This window comes from Mastigoproctus giganteus, chromosome 14 (genome assembly GCF_048544385.1).
Source record: "Mastigoproctus giganteus isolate SK-2022 chromosome 14, ASM4854438v1, whole genome shotgun sequence".
Classification (NCBI taxonomy): Eukaryota; Metazoa; Arthropoda; class Arachnida; order Uropygi; family Thelyphonidae; genus Mastigoproctus; species Mastigoproctus giganteus.
This window is the reverse complement of record NC_143588.1, coordinates 94588930-94602589: the sequence shown is the minus strand read 5'-3', so window position 1 is coordinate 94602589 and position 13660 is coordinate 94588930. Positions and strand designations below refer to the sequence as shown.

The 13660-nt window shown below is 34.4% G+C and overlaps 1 protein-coding gene across 1 annotated transcript in view; it reads left to right on the top strand.

The window, feature by feature from the left end:
• The window catches only part of LOC150075394 (uncharacterized), a 159095-nt gene that overhangs the window by 108541 nt on the left and 36894 nt on the right, over positions 1–13660 (top strand). Inside the window, exons 9-10 of the mRNA XM_090388473.1 lie at positions 4210–4410; positions 13437–13589. Of these exons, the coding sequence (XP_090244599.1) occupies positions 4210–4410; positions 13437–13589 (354 nt within the window). The remainder of the gene's footprint in view (positions 1–4209; positions 4411–13436; positions 13590–13660) is intronic.

The following is a 13660-nucleotide window of genomic DNA, read 5'->3' as shown; positions in this document are numbered from 1 at the left end:
GGTGCTAAGTGTAATGAATATGGAGGATGGGCTAATACCTCTTTATCTTCTCTGATTTGCTGTAGAATGGGCAGCGTGAAGAAATTTTTTTTTATCATGATACAGGCACACACACATTCAATGACAGCAAACTTGTTGTTTCTTTCAAATTACTGGTTTTAATTGGTTCAGAAGTATGTCACAGAATTTGTTGCACATTGCTCTTTCTCCTCTCTCCAGATAACATCGAAAATCGCTCCTTTATTATCTCAGAACACAATGAATAATAGCACTTTCCTGGCTAATGCTTAGGTATGGACTTTTTCAGTCCTGGTGAGCCTTGCATGTTTGTCCCCTGGTGTGTAATAGTGCATTCAGAATTCATCTCCAGCCACAGTGTGTTCTGAGAAGGCATCTTCATATTCAATAGTTAGGCTACTTCTTCAGTACTGCATATAGGTCTGGTCATCCCATTTTAAGAATGATTATTATTATTTTAGCCATATAGTGCAAGGAAGCCTGAGGCTTATGCTGCACCAGCCAAAAAAAATTCCCGAGTTACCCTGAGAGAGAGAGAGAGAGAGTCAAAAGTAGAAGGGAATCACCAAGAAAGAGAAGAATGATGATATCCAGCTCAGGACCCTGGGTGTTCCAAGCCTATACTCACCAGATGTGAGCCCCTGGGGTTAATGATGTGGCGCTCTTGGAATAGGTACAGAGTCTTCTTTATATCCATTCCAAGTACCCAGTCAGATTAGTAAAAAACACAAAGGGGTACTCTTGCCACAGAAGACTTCATTGAAGTTATGGCTTTAAATGGATTTAAAAAACTTGATGTGGTATTTTTACTCTTTCTCAAACAACACACAAAAGAGCACATAAACTTAAATTAAAAAGGAGTGGCTACAGGATGGATGTGTGCAAATTTGCTTTCAGCCAACAGAAACTGATTTTTGTGAAAGTGGGTAGTTGAAATAAATTTAAAAAAGAATTAGATATATAATTAGAGGAAATGGGCAGTGAGGTAGGTAGTATGTTTTTTTTTTTTTTTTTTGGTTGATGTTGTATAAGTTTACTTTCTTGGATCACTTGCCACTACAATTACTGATAATTATACTGTCCAAGAAGCACAGAACACACATTAAGTTGTTTTTCTTTAAGTTCTAGTGTTAAATGCCAAGAAATCCATTCCTAATGATAGTATATGCTGTTACCAACACTAATATTGCATGATATGAAAAATTCTTCAATAGTAATGTGACTTTCCTTATATGAGGTCATTCACTGTGACTTCTGGTGTCATGACATTAGCATTAGTAGAGGCATATGATGCAAGAAAGCAAGCTTATTGTAGCATCAGCCAAAAAAAAAAAAAAAAACCCACTTCCATTTCACCCCTCTGTTCATTCGAAATACCTGTCCAGCTGAGCCTTAAATTTATTTAGGCTATCAACTTCCACAACAAGGGATGGAAGTCTGTTCCACCAACCAACTCCCGCTGGCTAAAGGCAAATTTCCGCACATCTATCCTACATCTGTCTTTCCTCAATTTGAATTTATGCCTTCTCAGGTGATTATTCTGAGCAAGAGGAAAAATCCCATCGGCATTCAGCATGCTCAAACCATTCAAGGCTTTATACACCTCTATCAGATCACCTCGCCGGTGCCTAGTCTCCAGACACTGTAATTTGCAAAACTTAAGCCTTTCTTCGTAAGAGCAACCCTTTGTTCCATTCAATAATCTTGTTGCCGTTCTCTGTACTCGTTCCAGCAGCTCTACATCCTTCTTGAAATGAGGCCTCCAGACCTGTATACAGTACTCAAGGTGTGGCCTGACCATTGCCTTATACAAGGGAATAATCACCTCCTTATCCCTGCTAGAAAAATTCTTGTATATCATTGACAAGACACCATGAGCTACCCTTGCAACCCGTCTGCACTGCTCAGAAAACTTAAACTTCATATCTGCCTGCACAATAACCCCCAAGTTCTTTTCATTCTCTACCACTGTCAGTGTAGTACCACAGAGTTGATACGTTGCTCTGGGGTTGCTGTTTCCCATATGTTGTACTTGTATTTGTAATGTTGTATTTGTCAATGTTAAACTTCATTTGCCACCTCTCAGCCCATCTGCTCAACCTTTCCAGATCCTGTTGTAGCAGCATAGCATCAGTAGTGTCCTTAACAACCCTGCCAACCTTTGTATCGTGTGCAGACTTGGACATTAAGCTTGATATACCATCATCAGTATCATTTATAAATACAGAAAACAACAATGGACCCAACACGGAACCCTGAGGGACTCCACTAATAACATTAGTCCACGATGAGCAGTGTCCATTGATTACCACTCTCTGTCTTCTCCCCCTCAACCATCCCTTTATCCATAGAAGCAATTTGCTTCCAATGCCACACTTCTCCAATTTGTGCAGAAGTCTTCCATGTGCAACAGTATCAAAAGCCTTTCTAAGATCCAAATATATAATATCAAAGTTATTCCCTGCATCCGGTTCTTTTGTGACTGCATCATTGTATCCAATCAAATTGGTCAGGCAAGACTTTCGCTTAACAAAACCATGCTGTGTCCGAGCTATAACTGAAGTCTTGTCTAGATGATCCTGCAGTGCTTCTTTAACCAGTGCCTCCATTAATTTTCCTGGAACAGAAGTTAAACTCACAGGTCTCTAATTACTTGTGTCAGCCTTTGATCCTCCTTTGTGAATTGGGGTCACATTTGCACATCTCCAGTCTATGGGTACCTTCCCCGAGTCCAAAGAAGCTCTCGTAGTTATGGCTAAGGGTTTGTTTCCTTTGCTGCCTTTTTTATGTTTATCCTCAACAATTTCTCCTCCACTTTCCTCTCAGTTATTACAAAATCATCTAGCTGACTGCCAGAGTTTACTTCACCTCTTGCATTCCCCTTCCTGAATAACTCCTCATGTGTGAATGTAGATGCAAAATGCTCGTTAGTTTGTTAGCTACCTGAGCAGGATCATCGACAGTTGAACCATCAATACCCAGTGGACCAATCTGATTCATCCCTTTCCTTCTAGAGTTTACATAGGTAAAGAACTCTTTTCTGTTTTTCTTTGCATCCTTTGCCAAGGATTTCTCATAATCTGCCTTTGCCTGCCTAATCTCCTTTGTGACTTGGTTACAGACCAGCTTATATCTATCATAGGCTTCCATGTCACCCATTAATTTATATGTATCCCATGCATTTTTCTTCTCTGCCATATGTCTCATTAGTTCATCTGACATCCATTTAGGCCTAAACCTTATTAGAATACTACTTGGTATGTTGTTCTTCATAAAAAAATAGATTCTGTCTTTTGGATATGAATATTCTTGTTTTCCAACAATGTGTATTGTTCATTCAAATATCAGGATAGTATGATTTTTAATAGAACGGATATGGATAGAGATAGGGTTTACCATGTGGAAATGAAAAGTAGTGAATAATGGCATGTTCATTTGTCAACATCCCTTATCCATGATAGAAATCTCCTAGTCCACTTCTTTGCTCAAGATTATTTCTAAGTTTGGTGCACTTTACTAGTGGATATAATCTGTAAGGTATTGTGCATATGTTCTGCTAAACATGAATACTCAAGGTTATAATCTTTCATGGTTAGTAAAAAAACTGAAAAGACTGCAAGAGGCTATAAAAATCAAGTTGTGAAAAATCAGAAAACAAAAAATGAAGACTTTAAAACTCTAGCGAAACAAATTCACATTATTTTTTTTGTTTTATTTTTCACACCTTAAAAAATGGGATGCATAGCTTATTTGGTGGCATGGGTATTTGAGAAAATGTGTTAATAACATGCATCATATTTAGCATTCCAGTGGCTCTGTAGCTTGCTTATTTTTTTTTTTCAGTTTGTATCCTGATTGATTATTTTCCTATGTCATGGTGAAGTACTGACATGCATATTTTCAGTTAGAGTGGGATAGTTTTTGACACTAAATGAATGAAAAAAAAGTACTGCAGAAAAGTGTGTTTTTTTTTTTTTTTTTTTATCTCATGATTTATGAACACATTAGATTTCTTGCTGTGTTCTAGTGTAATGTAGATGTGCCTGTACATTGTGAGTTTGAACCGCTATGCTGACACATCATTGTGTCAGATCTTTTGTAATAATTATAATCCATTTTAATGTTATAATCAAATAACATGGAAACAAACTACTTGATACTTATAATATTATTCTTTTTTTTCACTTGCAGTAATCACAACATCTTCGTGGAGAGAAGGTCAGAAATTGATTCAAAAAACATTAGGTCCACCTCCTGTGCTTTCATCTAAGAAGGAGAAAAAGGACGAAAAGATTCTCTCCAATGATAAAGAAAAAGCCAAAAGACATTTGTTTAAAGAGGATAGGAATGAACCTGTGTTTCAAGCTAAAGAGAAGACTGTATATAAACAATGTAATATACCCTTCTGGTACTGAAAAAATTTAATGTGTATCACATTGAAAATAATAATAAAATTTTTCTGTGGATTTAGGATCATTTGACAACCTTCTTTTATGAATATTATATGTAGTTTTGAATTTATTTTTTTAATTCAAAATTTTTAGTTCATTTTTAAAAAATTTATAAGTGCATTACAAATTAAAAATTTATAATACACTTATAAATTAATTAAAAAGCTCTAGTTAGATAAAATATATTAGCCTTATTCAGTTGCCAAAACTCTCTTGCCAAACTTTGGAAGGATGCTGATAATGTAAAAGGGTTTTTTTTTTTTTTTTTTTTTTTTGTGAGCATGGTCAAAATGCCTCCTTCCTGGTTTAAAGTTTATTACAGATTTGCTAGTCAAATTAAGTAGCAGTCAATAATCTTTAATTTATTTATTTATACTGCTTCATTAATTTTGTCTTTACATAAAAAAATTCACAAATTTTTCACGTGCTCACCTCCACTGTCAATATGCCTCATATTGATAAAACAGTATTCACAGATGGTACAATTGATGTGGGATGTGACATATCCCTTCATCAGCATGTGCTGAAGCAACTTATCCTAATTGACACTATAGTCCTGTATACCAGTTGTGTAGGTGTTTCCACAAATAATAGTATAATGGATTTAGATTGGGAGAGGAGAGCAACAACTATGGAACAAGTCGTGAAAAAAAAATAGTTCCAAGACTCCAAGTTTCACTTTCCAGTAAGACATTGTTATCTCTCCAAAATGCATTAACTAGGACCTTATGATATGTTTGTTTTTTTATTCTGTCTGGTCAATTCTTTTTTCATTATTGAAAAGTGACACACTATTCTGGTTAATTAATTGACTATATTTCATTGCCATACACACTTGTCTGAAATATGACCACTTTCTGTCATATCAAAATGATGGTTGAATCCTGACCTAATCCTATTATTTAAATGAAAACAGGCTGCTGCTGCTAAAATAATAAAGATGTTCCAATCTTTACATTTTTTATTCTTTCAATCTAATAACACTTGTATGTGCCTAGCAAAAAAGCAGTTGAACATTTATAGGCCAGTCAGTAACCAAAGGTAAGAGAATTTTTTCTCAACTGTAACAGGTATTCTTGAATTTTTTTTTTTTTTACTTCTTTTGGTTAAATCATTTGCTCTGTTTTAATGACTCTATGCTTGTGTGCCAATCATTTCCTAATTTTTTTCCTAAATTCAACCTTCTCCTTTATTCAGTCATTCAGTGACTGAATAAATAATTTGTCATTCAGTGTTAGGATCTTCAAACAAATTATCTGTTAAATCAGCAGTTGGACCAGACTTTATTCCAAACTATTACTTAAAAATAGTGAGCTTTTAACTTTCTAGATACTCTGTTAATTCTGTTTAACTCTACACTCTCTAAATATTAAGTCTCCCATTATTGGTTACAGTGTAGGGTCATTCTAGTTCCTAAAATGATTTTATCTCTGCCTTTTAAGATCTTCTTTCCTATTGCATATACTTCTTCACTACTAAAATTCTTCCTAAAAACAATGCTTTAAGTATAAGTTTTTCTAAAATGTGTGGGCCTAAAGCACATGCATCTCAACTTTTCACATTTTAGTCTTCCACCATTCACTTTGTTCTTACTGTTCATTCTACTTTCACCTGCTTACTCTTATGTACTAAAATCTTGAATGACTAGAATGTTAGACTTAATCTTCACTCTTTTTTTTTTTTTCAATGTTTCTTTCAGCTTTCAATGCAGTAAAATTTTGGTGCCAGTTGCATCCCTTCGATATTACTTATCGGTATCAAGTCTACTCCTTCATTTTCAAGAATCCATCCTATTAGAAATTTTACAGCAGAGTAGCATTATTTTATAGAATTATTTCAATTTATTAATAACCTGTTTTGAAATAGTATCCTGCTTCTTAATTATATTGTAATATGGGCTCATGCCGCTTACTTAATAGGGGTTTAATATGAGGTATGGCAATAAAATTCCTGGACTGATGCTGTTGTGGTCATGTTCGATGAGTTTGAAAATAAACAGAAGTGGTATGTTGTAGCTCAAACTACCTCCAACAGATGTTGGTACAAATATGTCCAGTAGGCCGACAGGTTGCAAGTAACAACAAGTTTCTTTAGTAGCATTAGCATTTCATGTCATAATTTTGCAATGGAGCAACAAAAAATATCAGATTTTGCTTTAAACTGGGAAAATCTGTAACGCAAACATATAAAATGTTAAAAACTGTTTATGGTGATTAAATATTAAGTCATACCAGTGTGTTTCAACCACTCGAAATGAGGACAAAGTTGCAAAAATTTGGGAAATTGTGGCAAGAGATCATCATTTGACCCTCAGAATGATGGCTGATGAGTTGGATTTGAATGAGGAGATGATTCGTCAAATTATGCATTAAGATTTAGGAAAACGGAAGGTCTGTCCAAAGTTTATGCTGCACAGCCTCATGGATTAGCAGAAACAATAAAGAATACCATCGTGCAAAGACTTCATCCAGACTTGTCAAGACAATCCTAATTTCCTTGACTGTATTGTCACTGGAGATGAGTGTTGGGTGTTTCAGTATGACCCAGAGCATGCAATGGATTTCAAAGTCCAGGATCATGTTTTTTGACAGACAGGATGTGATTCACATCTTGTGATTCACAGGATGTGATTCACACCCTGACCACCAAGCATATTATGTTTTGTGGTTAGTAGACTGTTATGAGTTCCCAAGATTGTACCATTTACTTTATGGCGATTGAAAGTCCTTTGCTAAAAAGATTGATTGTATAGTGGAAAAACATGCTGTTAAATAAAATTTTGGAAGTGTTAAATTAAATAGAATTGTATTAGGAGTGCCTTTACTCTTTCTCAGATGACACACAAGGGGACATAAATCTAAATTGAAAAATGATGGTTGCAGAATAAATGTACAGAAATTTGCATTCAGCCAAAAGATAATTGAATATTGGAATAAACCTCCATCTAGTATTGTTGAAGTGGTTAGTGTGAAAAATTTAAAAGTTTGGACAAATTATTGCAGAAATAGGCAAATTGAGTGTTTTTTGTGGGTGTGTATGTGTGTGTGTGTGTGGGGGGGGGGGGGTTCTGTATAAACTTTGCTTCTTTGCATCATATTCCCAGTACTAATACTAATCCAGTTTGTAATCAGACAGTGCTACTTGGAGAATTTTTGTGCTATTGTGGGGGGGGGGGGGGTTGCTCCATATCTGTATCTTAAAAATGTGTAGTTTTAAATATTTTTAAGATATTTGAATGTTCTCTCTGTACCTAATTCTTAATTGCACAATAAATGATGCATCTTCCAATACTAATTAAAATGTGTTCGCAGATGAGGTTGTCATTTGCACCATATGCCATATGAGTTTGCCATAATCAGTTAATCCTGAATAATATGCAGGGAGATAACGGCTGATGCTTACCATATCAGCTGAACAGAGATTGCATGAGGATTTTTCTGACCCATGTGTGTGTGCTGCTTATGTAAGTTAATTATCTGATTCCTTTGTGCTATAAACTGTGCCATATCCATTGGGTGATATAGAACTCCTGAAGCTTAGTTTATGACGATAGCACAGAGAAGCTACAGAAAAAAACAGATTCAAAAGGTTATGTAATCTAGTACATATCCTATCATATCCTATATATTTTCCTAGTTTACCTTACACTAGGAAGATCTTTTAGACATTCCCACAATGTCTGCTGATTCTTTGAGTTTTGGCTAACAGGGCATTAACAACTGCATACAGAATATTTTCTTGAATATTTGCCCTCTGGGACTCACTGCAGAATTTTGGAGCTTGTTCTTAAAGTAAGAGATTGATATTAGTTCTAGATACTTCCTCTTAGAAAATCAACTCTGATACTTTCTTTCAGCAGCTCAAGTTGCCATTGCAGAAACTAAACACAAAATATCTGTATTCTATTTCCGTTTAAATATTTCACTTTATAAAAATGAATGAAAACACTTAATGTCCTTCAAATGCACACAGTAATGTACTGCAAGTTATTGATAGACTACCAAAATTTACAAGGGGGTTCTTAGGCACCCAAGCTCATAATAGTGCTTTTCTTTATTATTGAGCTCCAGCATAAATTGATTTTGACAGGAGAGTTCTGAATCACCTTGTATATTTAGATTAATTAATTCATTTTGTAGTGGAATAAAGTATATTAACTGTTATTTTTGTAATCACAAGATAGTTAAATAGAAGCACAGTTTCTGTTTTTGTGAACTTTTAACTTTTTCCATGATAGTATTAGAATGGAAACCCAAGACTGCAAATGATATTTATTGATATCAGAGATGACAATTTTCATATTATTCATTAGGCAACCTATGCATGAACATGAAGAGAGGTATGTATTATATTATGATATAAGGTGCATTATTTAAGCTTCTTATCTGATTGTTATTACTATTAGTAGTGGCAAATAATGCAAGAAAGCAGTCTTATACAGCATCAGCCAGGTTAAAAAAAAAAACACACCCACCCCATCTTTTCATCCCCTCTAATAATTTATCTAATTCTTCCTTAAATATATTGAAACTGTCCACTTTCACAACACCTGATGGAAATATGTTCCTACACCATCCTTTTTTCAGTTTAAATTTATTTTCCCATATATGTGCTGTCCAAGAAAAAGTAAGCTATCAGCATTTAGTTGACTCAATCCATTTAAAGCCTTAAACACTACAGGTCTCCTCACAGGTGCCTAGTTTAAAAGCACTGCAATTTGCAGAACTAAAGTCTTTTATGATAAGAGTACTCTTTTGTGTCCTTAACTAATCTTGTTGCTCTTCTCTGAATCAGTTCCAACAGATCCTCATTCTTCTTTAAATGATGCTTCTAGATGTATGCAGTATTCAAGGTACAGCCTAACCATTGTATTATATAATGCCATAATCACCTCCTTCTCCTTGCTGGCGAAATTCCTGTATATCATTGACAAAAACCCATGAGCTGTCTTAGCAGCCTCCCTGCATTGTCTGCAGAACTTTAGTCAGACTGCACAGTTATCCCTGGGCGTCTTTCATTCTTTGCCACCCATTTATTATGTTATTCTGGGATTATTGCTGCCCATATTTAGTACCTTGCATTTAAACATTAAACCTCAGTTGCGATTTCCTTTCCCAGCTGTCCAATTTTTCTGGGTCTTGTTGCAGTAGTATGCCTTGATTTCTGTCGTTAACCAGCCTGTTTAACCCATCTGTAAACTTAGACAATAGCTTGATCTGTCTTCATAAATATCATTAATAAATACTGCAAGAACTGCAAAGAGATGACAGGCCCAGCACCAAACCCTGAGGAACTCCACTAATATCATTTATAACCACCTCATTTGATCTCATTTATAACCACCTCTTTGACTTCTGACATTCTACCATCTCTATCCATAGCAGTAACTTTCTCCCACACTGACAGAAACTTACTTCTACAACAGTCTTTCATGTGGAACAGCATCAAAAGCTTTACTGAAATCTAAGTATATGATGTCAAAATTATTGCATCCAGTTCCTTTGTTACTGTGAAATAGTAGTTCATCAGATTGGTCAGACAAGATCTGCCCTTAACAAATTCGTGCTGTGATTTCTGTATAACCACATTCCTATCATGATGATCCTGCATTAACCACTAACTTCTTTATTTTCCCAGGAAGAGAAGTTAAGCTTATAAGTCTGTTAATTACTCACTTTGCCCTTTGTTTCCCCTTGTGAATAGGAGAGGCATTTGCACATCTCCACTGAGTTTTCACAAGATTATTTAACTTCCAGCTGTAATTTGGTATACTTCTGGTAGTAGGCCCCATCCCTAAAAACATTTTGCCATGTGTGAATGGATATGCAAAATATTTTTTCTTATTATTGAAGACAGACAGTTTAAAAAATGACAAAAGGAAACATTGAAATCAATGACAAGTTGTTTCCTACTCATATGGAATTTTATATTATTTGATTATTTTTAAAATAAGTAATGAAAATAATTTTTATAAATAAATAAGAAAAAGGAAATCTAAAACACATGATTCTACTGCAGTTGTTTTGATCTCTAGTCTGATCCTTTTTTTTAGTTGAATTATTTCAATGCTGTTGTACAGAAAAAATAATAATTTTAAAAATAATTTTGGAATTCAGTTTGAAAAACTTTTTTTTGCTGGAATGTACATCTACAACCCAAATGCTTTTTCAAATTTAGTCCAATTTATTCAAAATATTTTTGAAATAACCAGCCAGCATAGTTAAAATAAAATAAACTTAATGTAACAAACAAATACTAAAGTGGTTTAAATAAGTAAAACACAAATTTAATAAAACTGATAAAAAGAAATAAGCACATTAAAATACAATAAAAATAAAATTGTCAAAATTCAGTAAATAAAATACAGTATCTTTTGAGTATTGTGGTGTTTTATAGATTATGCAAAAGCATTTGATTGTGTTCAACATAAGAAACTATGCGAAACGACTAATATGGGTTTCCCAATCCACATAATTCACCTGATTAAGCTACTGTACCAGGAACAGGAAGGAACTGTGAGAACCAACATGGGAAACGGATTTTTTCACAATAGGTAACGGTGTCAGGCAGGGTTGTATTTTGTCACCTCACCTTTTTAATTTTCATGCCGAAGATATCATGCGTGAAGCTTTGGAAGATTTAGAGACTGGCATCAAAATTGGAGGACTGAAGATAAACAACCTTCGTTATGCAGATGATACTGTGCTAATTTGCAATTCTAAGGCTCATCTGAAAGAAACTCTGAGCAGAGTATGTGAAGCAAGTAAGAAAAAAGGATTGTTCCTGAATGTGTGTAAAACTAAAATTATGGTGATTGGTGATAATCTCGGTTCCAGTAAAGTGAAGGTTAATGGGCAAGATATCGAAGAAGTTGATGAATTTGATTACTTAAGGTGATCAAACACAGGATAAATAGCGACTACTCAAATGATGTAAAGAGATGGCAGGCAATTGCTAAAACGTTGGTCATTGATCTGACAAAATTATAGAGAAATCAAGATCTGCCCCTAAAGACAAAACTGAGAATCATTGATTCGTTAATTTTTCCAATTGCCACTTATGGATGTGAAGGATGGAATGTGAAAAGAGTTGACAGGAAGAAAATTGAGGCATTTGAAATGTGATGTTTACAGGAGAATAATGTGTATTGCTTACTTGGATCGAAGAACTTGCAGACCTAAAATCCTTCTTCATAGCATCAACAAAAGAAAACTCAAGTTTTTTGGTCATATAGTTAGTAAGAAGGGAAAACTTTCTGTTGAAGAATATAATGGAAGGAAAAATCGATGGGAAGAGGTGCAGAGGAAGAACTGCAACTAGGTGGAAGGATGGGATCAGTGAACTTCTGGGCATGACACTTTGCGATGCCACTTGTAGAGCACATGATCGATGCAGTTGGAGGAATTTGTTGGTGGCCACAACAGCTCCTCAGGGAGCTATGTGACTGGAAGAAGAATCTTTTGAGGAAAAATTCCTCTTCAGCTTGAGAGAATTCATGGTATAATGGAGTACAAATAAATTCATATTGCTCGTGATTATTATGGATAAGAATGACTGAGCAGATCTCAAGAACTGTTAATCTGACATCAGTGACATAAAATTACATGTACAAGGTATATGCTAGTGCACATTGCATTGCAGAATAGTAATCTCCATAATAGGGTGATACATAGTGTGGCCTGCAATCAAAATATGGTATGCTTTGAGCCGTGAGTGCTAGTGATAGTGGTTTAAGCAGTCAATAACTTGGACCTAATGACATTGGTAGGAAGTTGCAGTCTATCATCTCAAGAGTGAAGTCATTCATCCCTTTATTTTCATGATGCAACTCTGTTTACTCTCTCAAATGCCCAGATTGTTGGATATGTTACATCAGCAAGACTGCCAGGGGTGGAAGAATCATGTTTCTCAACATGAGGGGGCTGTTCACACTGCTAAATTTGATCACTCTGCCATTGCCAAACACTGAATGAACAATGCAATCTTGATCACTATCACAAAGTGATATTTGTGATAGTCAAATGATTTACTCCTCGCACTGCTACCACCAGTGCTTATTGCTTGAAGCATTCCATATTTCCATTGCAGATTACACTATGAATCACAATAGGGGGACTTGCATCCACTCTATTATGGAGTCTACTATTCTGCAATATAGTTAGTACTAGCATATACCTCATATTGCATAATTTTATATCACTGACATGAGATTACTATTTTTTGTGATCCTACCCAGTCATTCTTATCTATACTAATCATGTGTCGTATGAATTTATTTACACCCAGTATGCCATTCATTCTTTCAAGCTGAAGAAGAGGCACCTCACGTCAAAAGCTACTCTATTTTAGCCTTTTTTTTATGGTATTTTAACATTCTTATTTATTTTTATCAATTTTATTTCATTTTTTCTTTACTTATTTATTCCACTTTAGCATTTGTTACATTTTATTACATTTATTTAATGTAATAAAATAAGCTTTATTACATTAAAGTTTATTTCATTTAAACTCTGGTATGTTGATTGTTGCAAGAAAATTTTCTATGTTATGTTTCCTGATGTGCAAGGTAATGGATAAATAGTTATAACACATGATCACAGCAAACTTATAGTAAGTTGGTTTCACAAATACAGACCTTCTAATATCATTTCTCAGTGATTTTCAGGAGCTATTTTATTGTTGAAAGAAAAATTTTAAATACAAATATATATTATAATTGTATTTTCTTCAAATGCTGAATATATGTAATTGCTTTTTCTTTAAACACTAACTGGAAGTATTTCGATATTTTACCTTGTCTGCAGTTTGAAGAAATATTTTCAAATTACTTTGTTTGAAGTATGTCCATTATTTCGATGAGAAACTTGCTATTAGCTGATTTATATATATAATTGTTAATAAAAAAATTAGTTCTTATATGAAACTTAAAAGAGGTAAAAAAAAATCCTGATTAAATTTATTTTATAGATGGAGATAATCTACCTGAAGAATCACATAATGATCCCCCACATACCCCAGAATTAATAGTTTCTGATAAAGGTGATTCAGAAACAGTTCACACTCATGAGACAGAGAAACAGGATATTCAAAGTGATATTTGGAAGAAAATATTGGATGATGGTATGTATATTTTTATAAAATATCTCTGAAAAAGGTGTAATACACAGAAATTATAAATGTATTCATTTTAC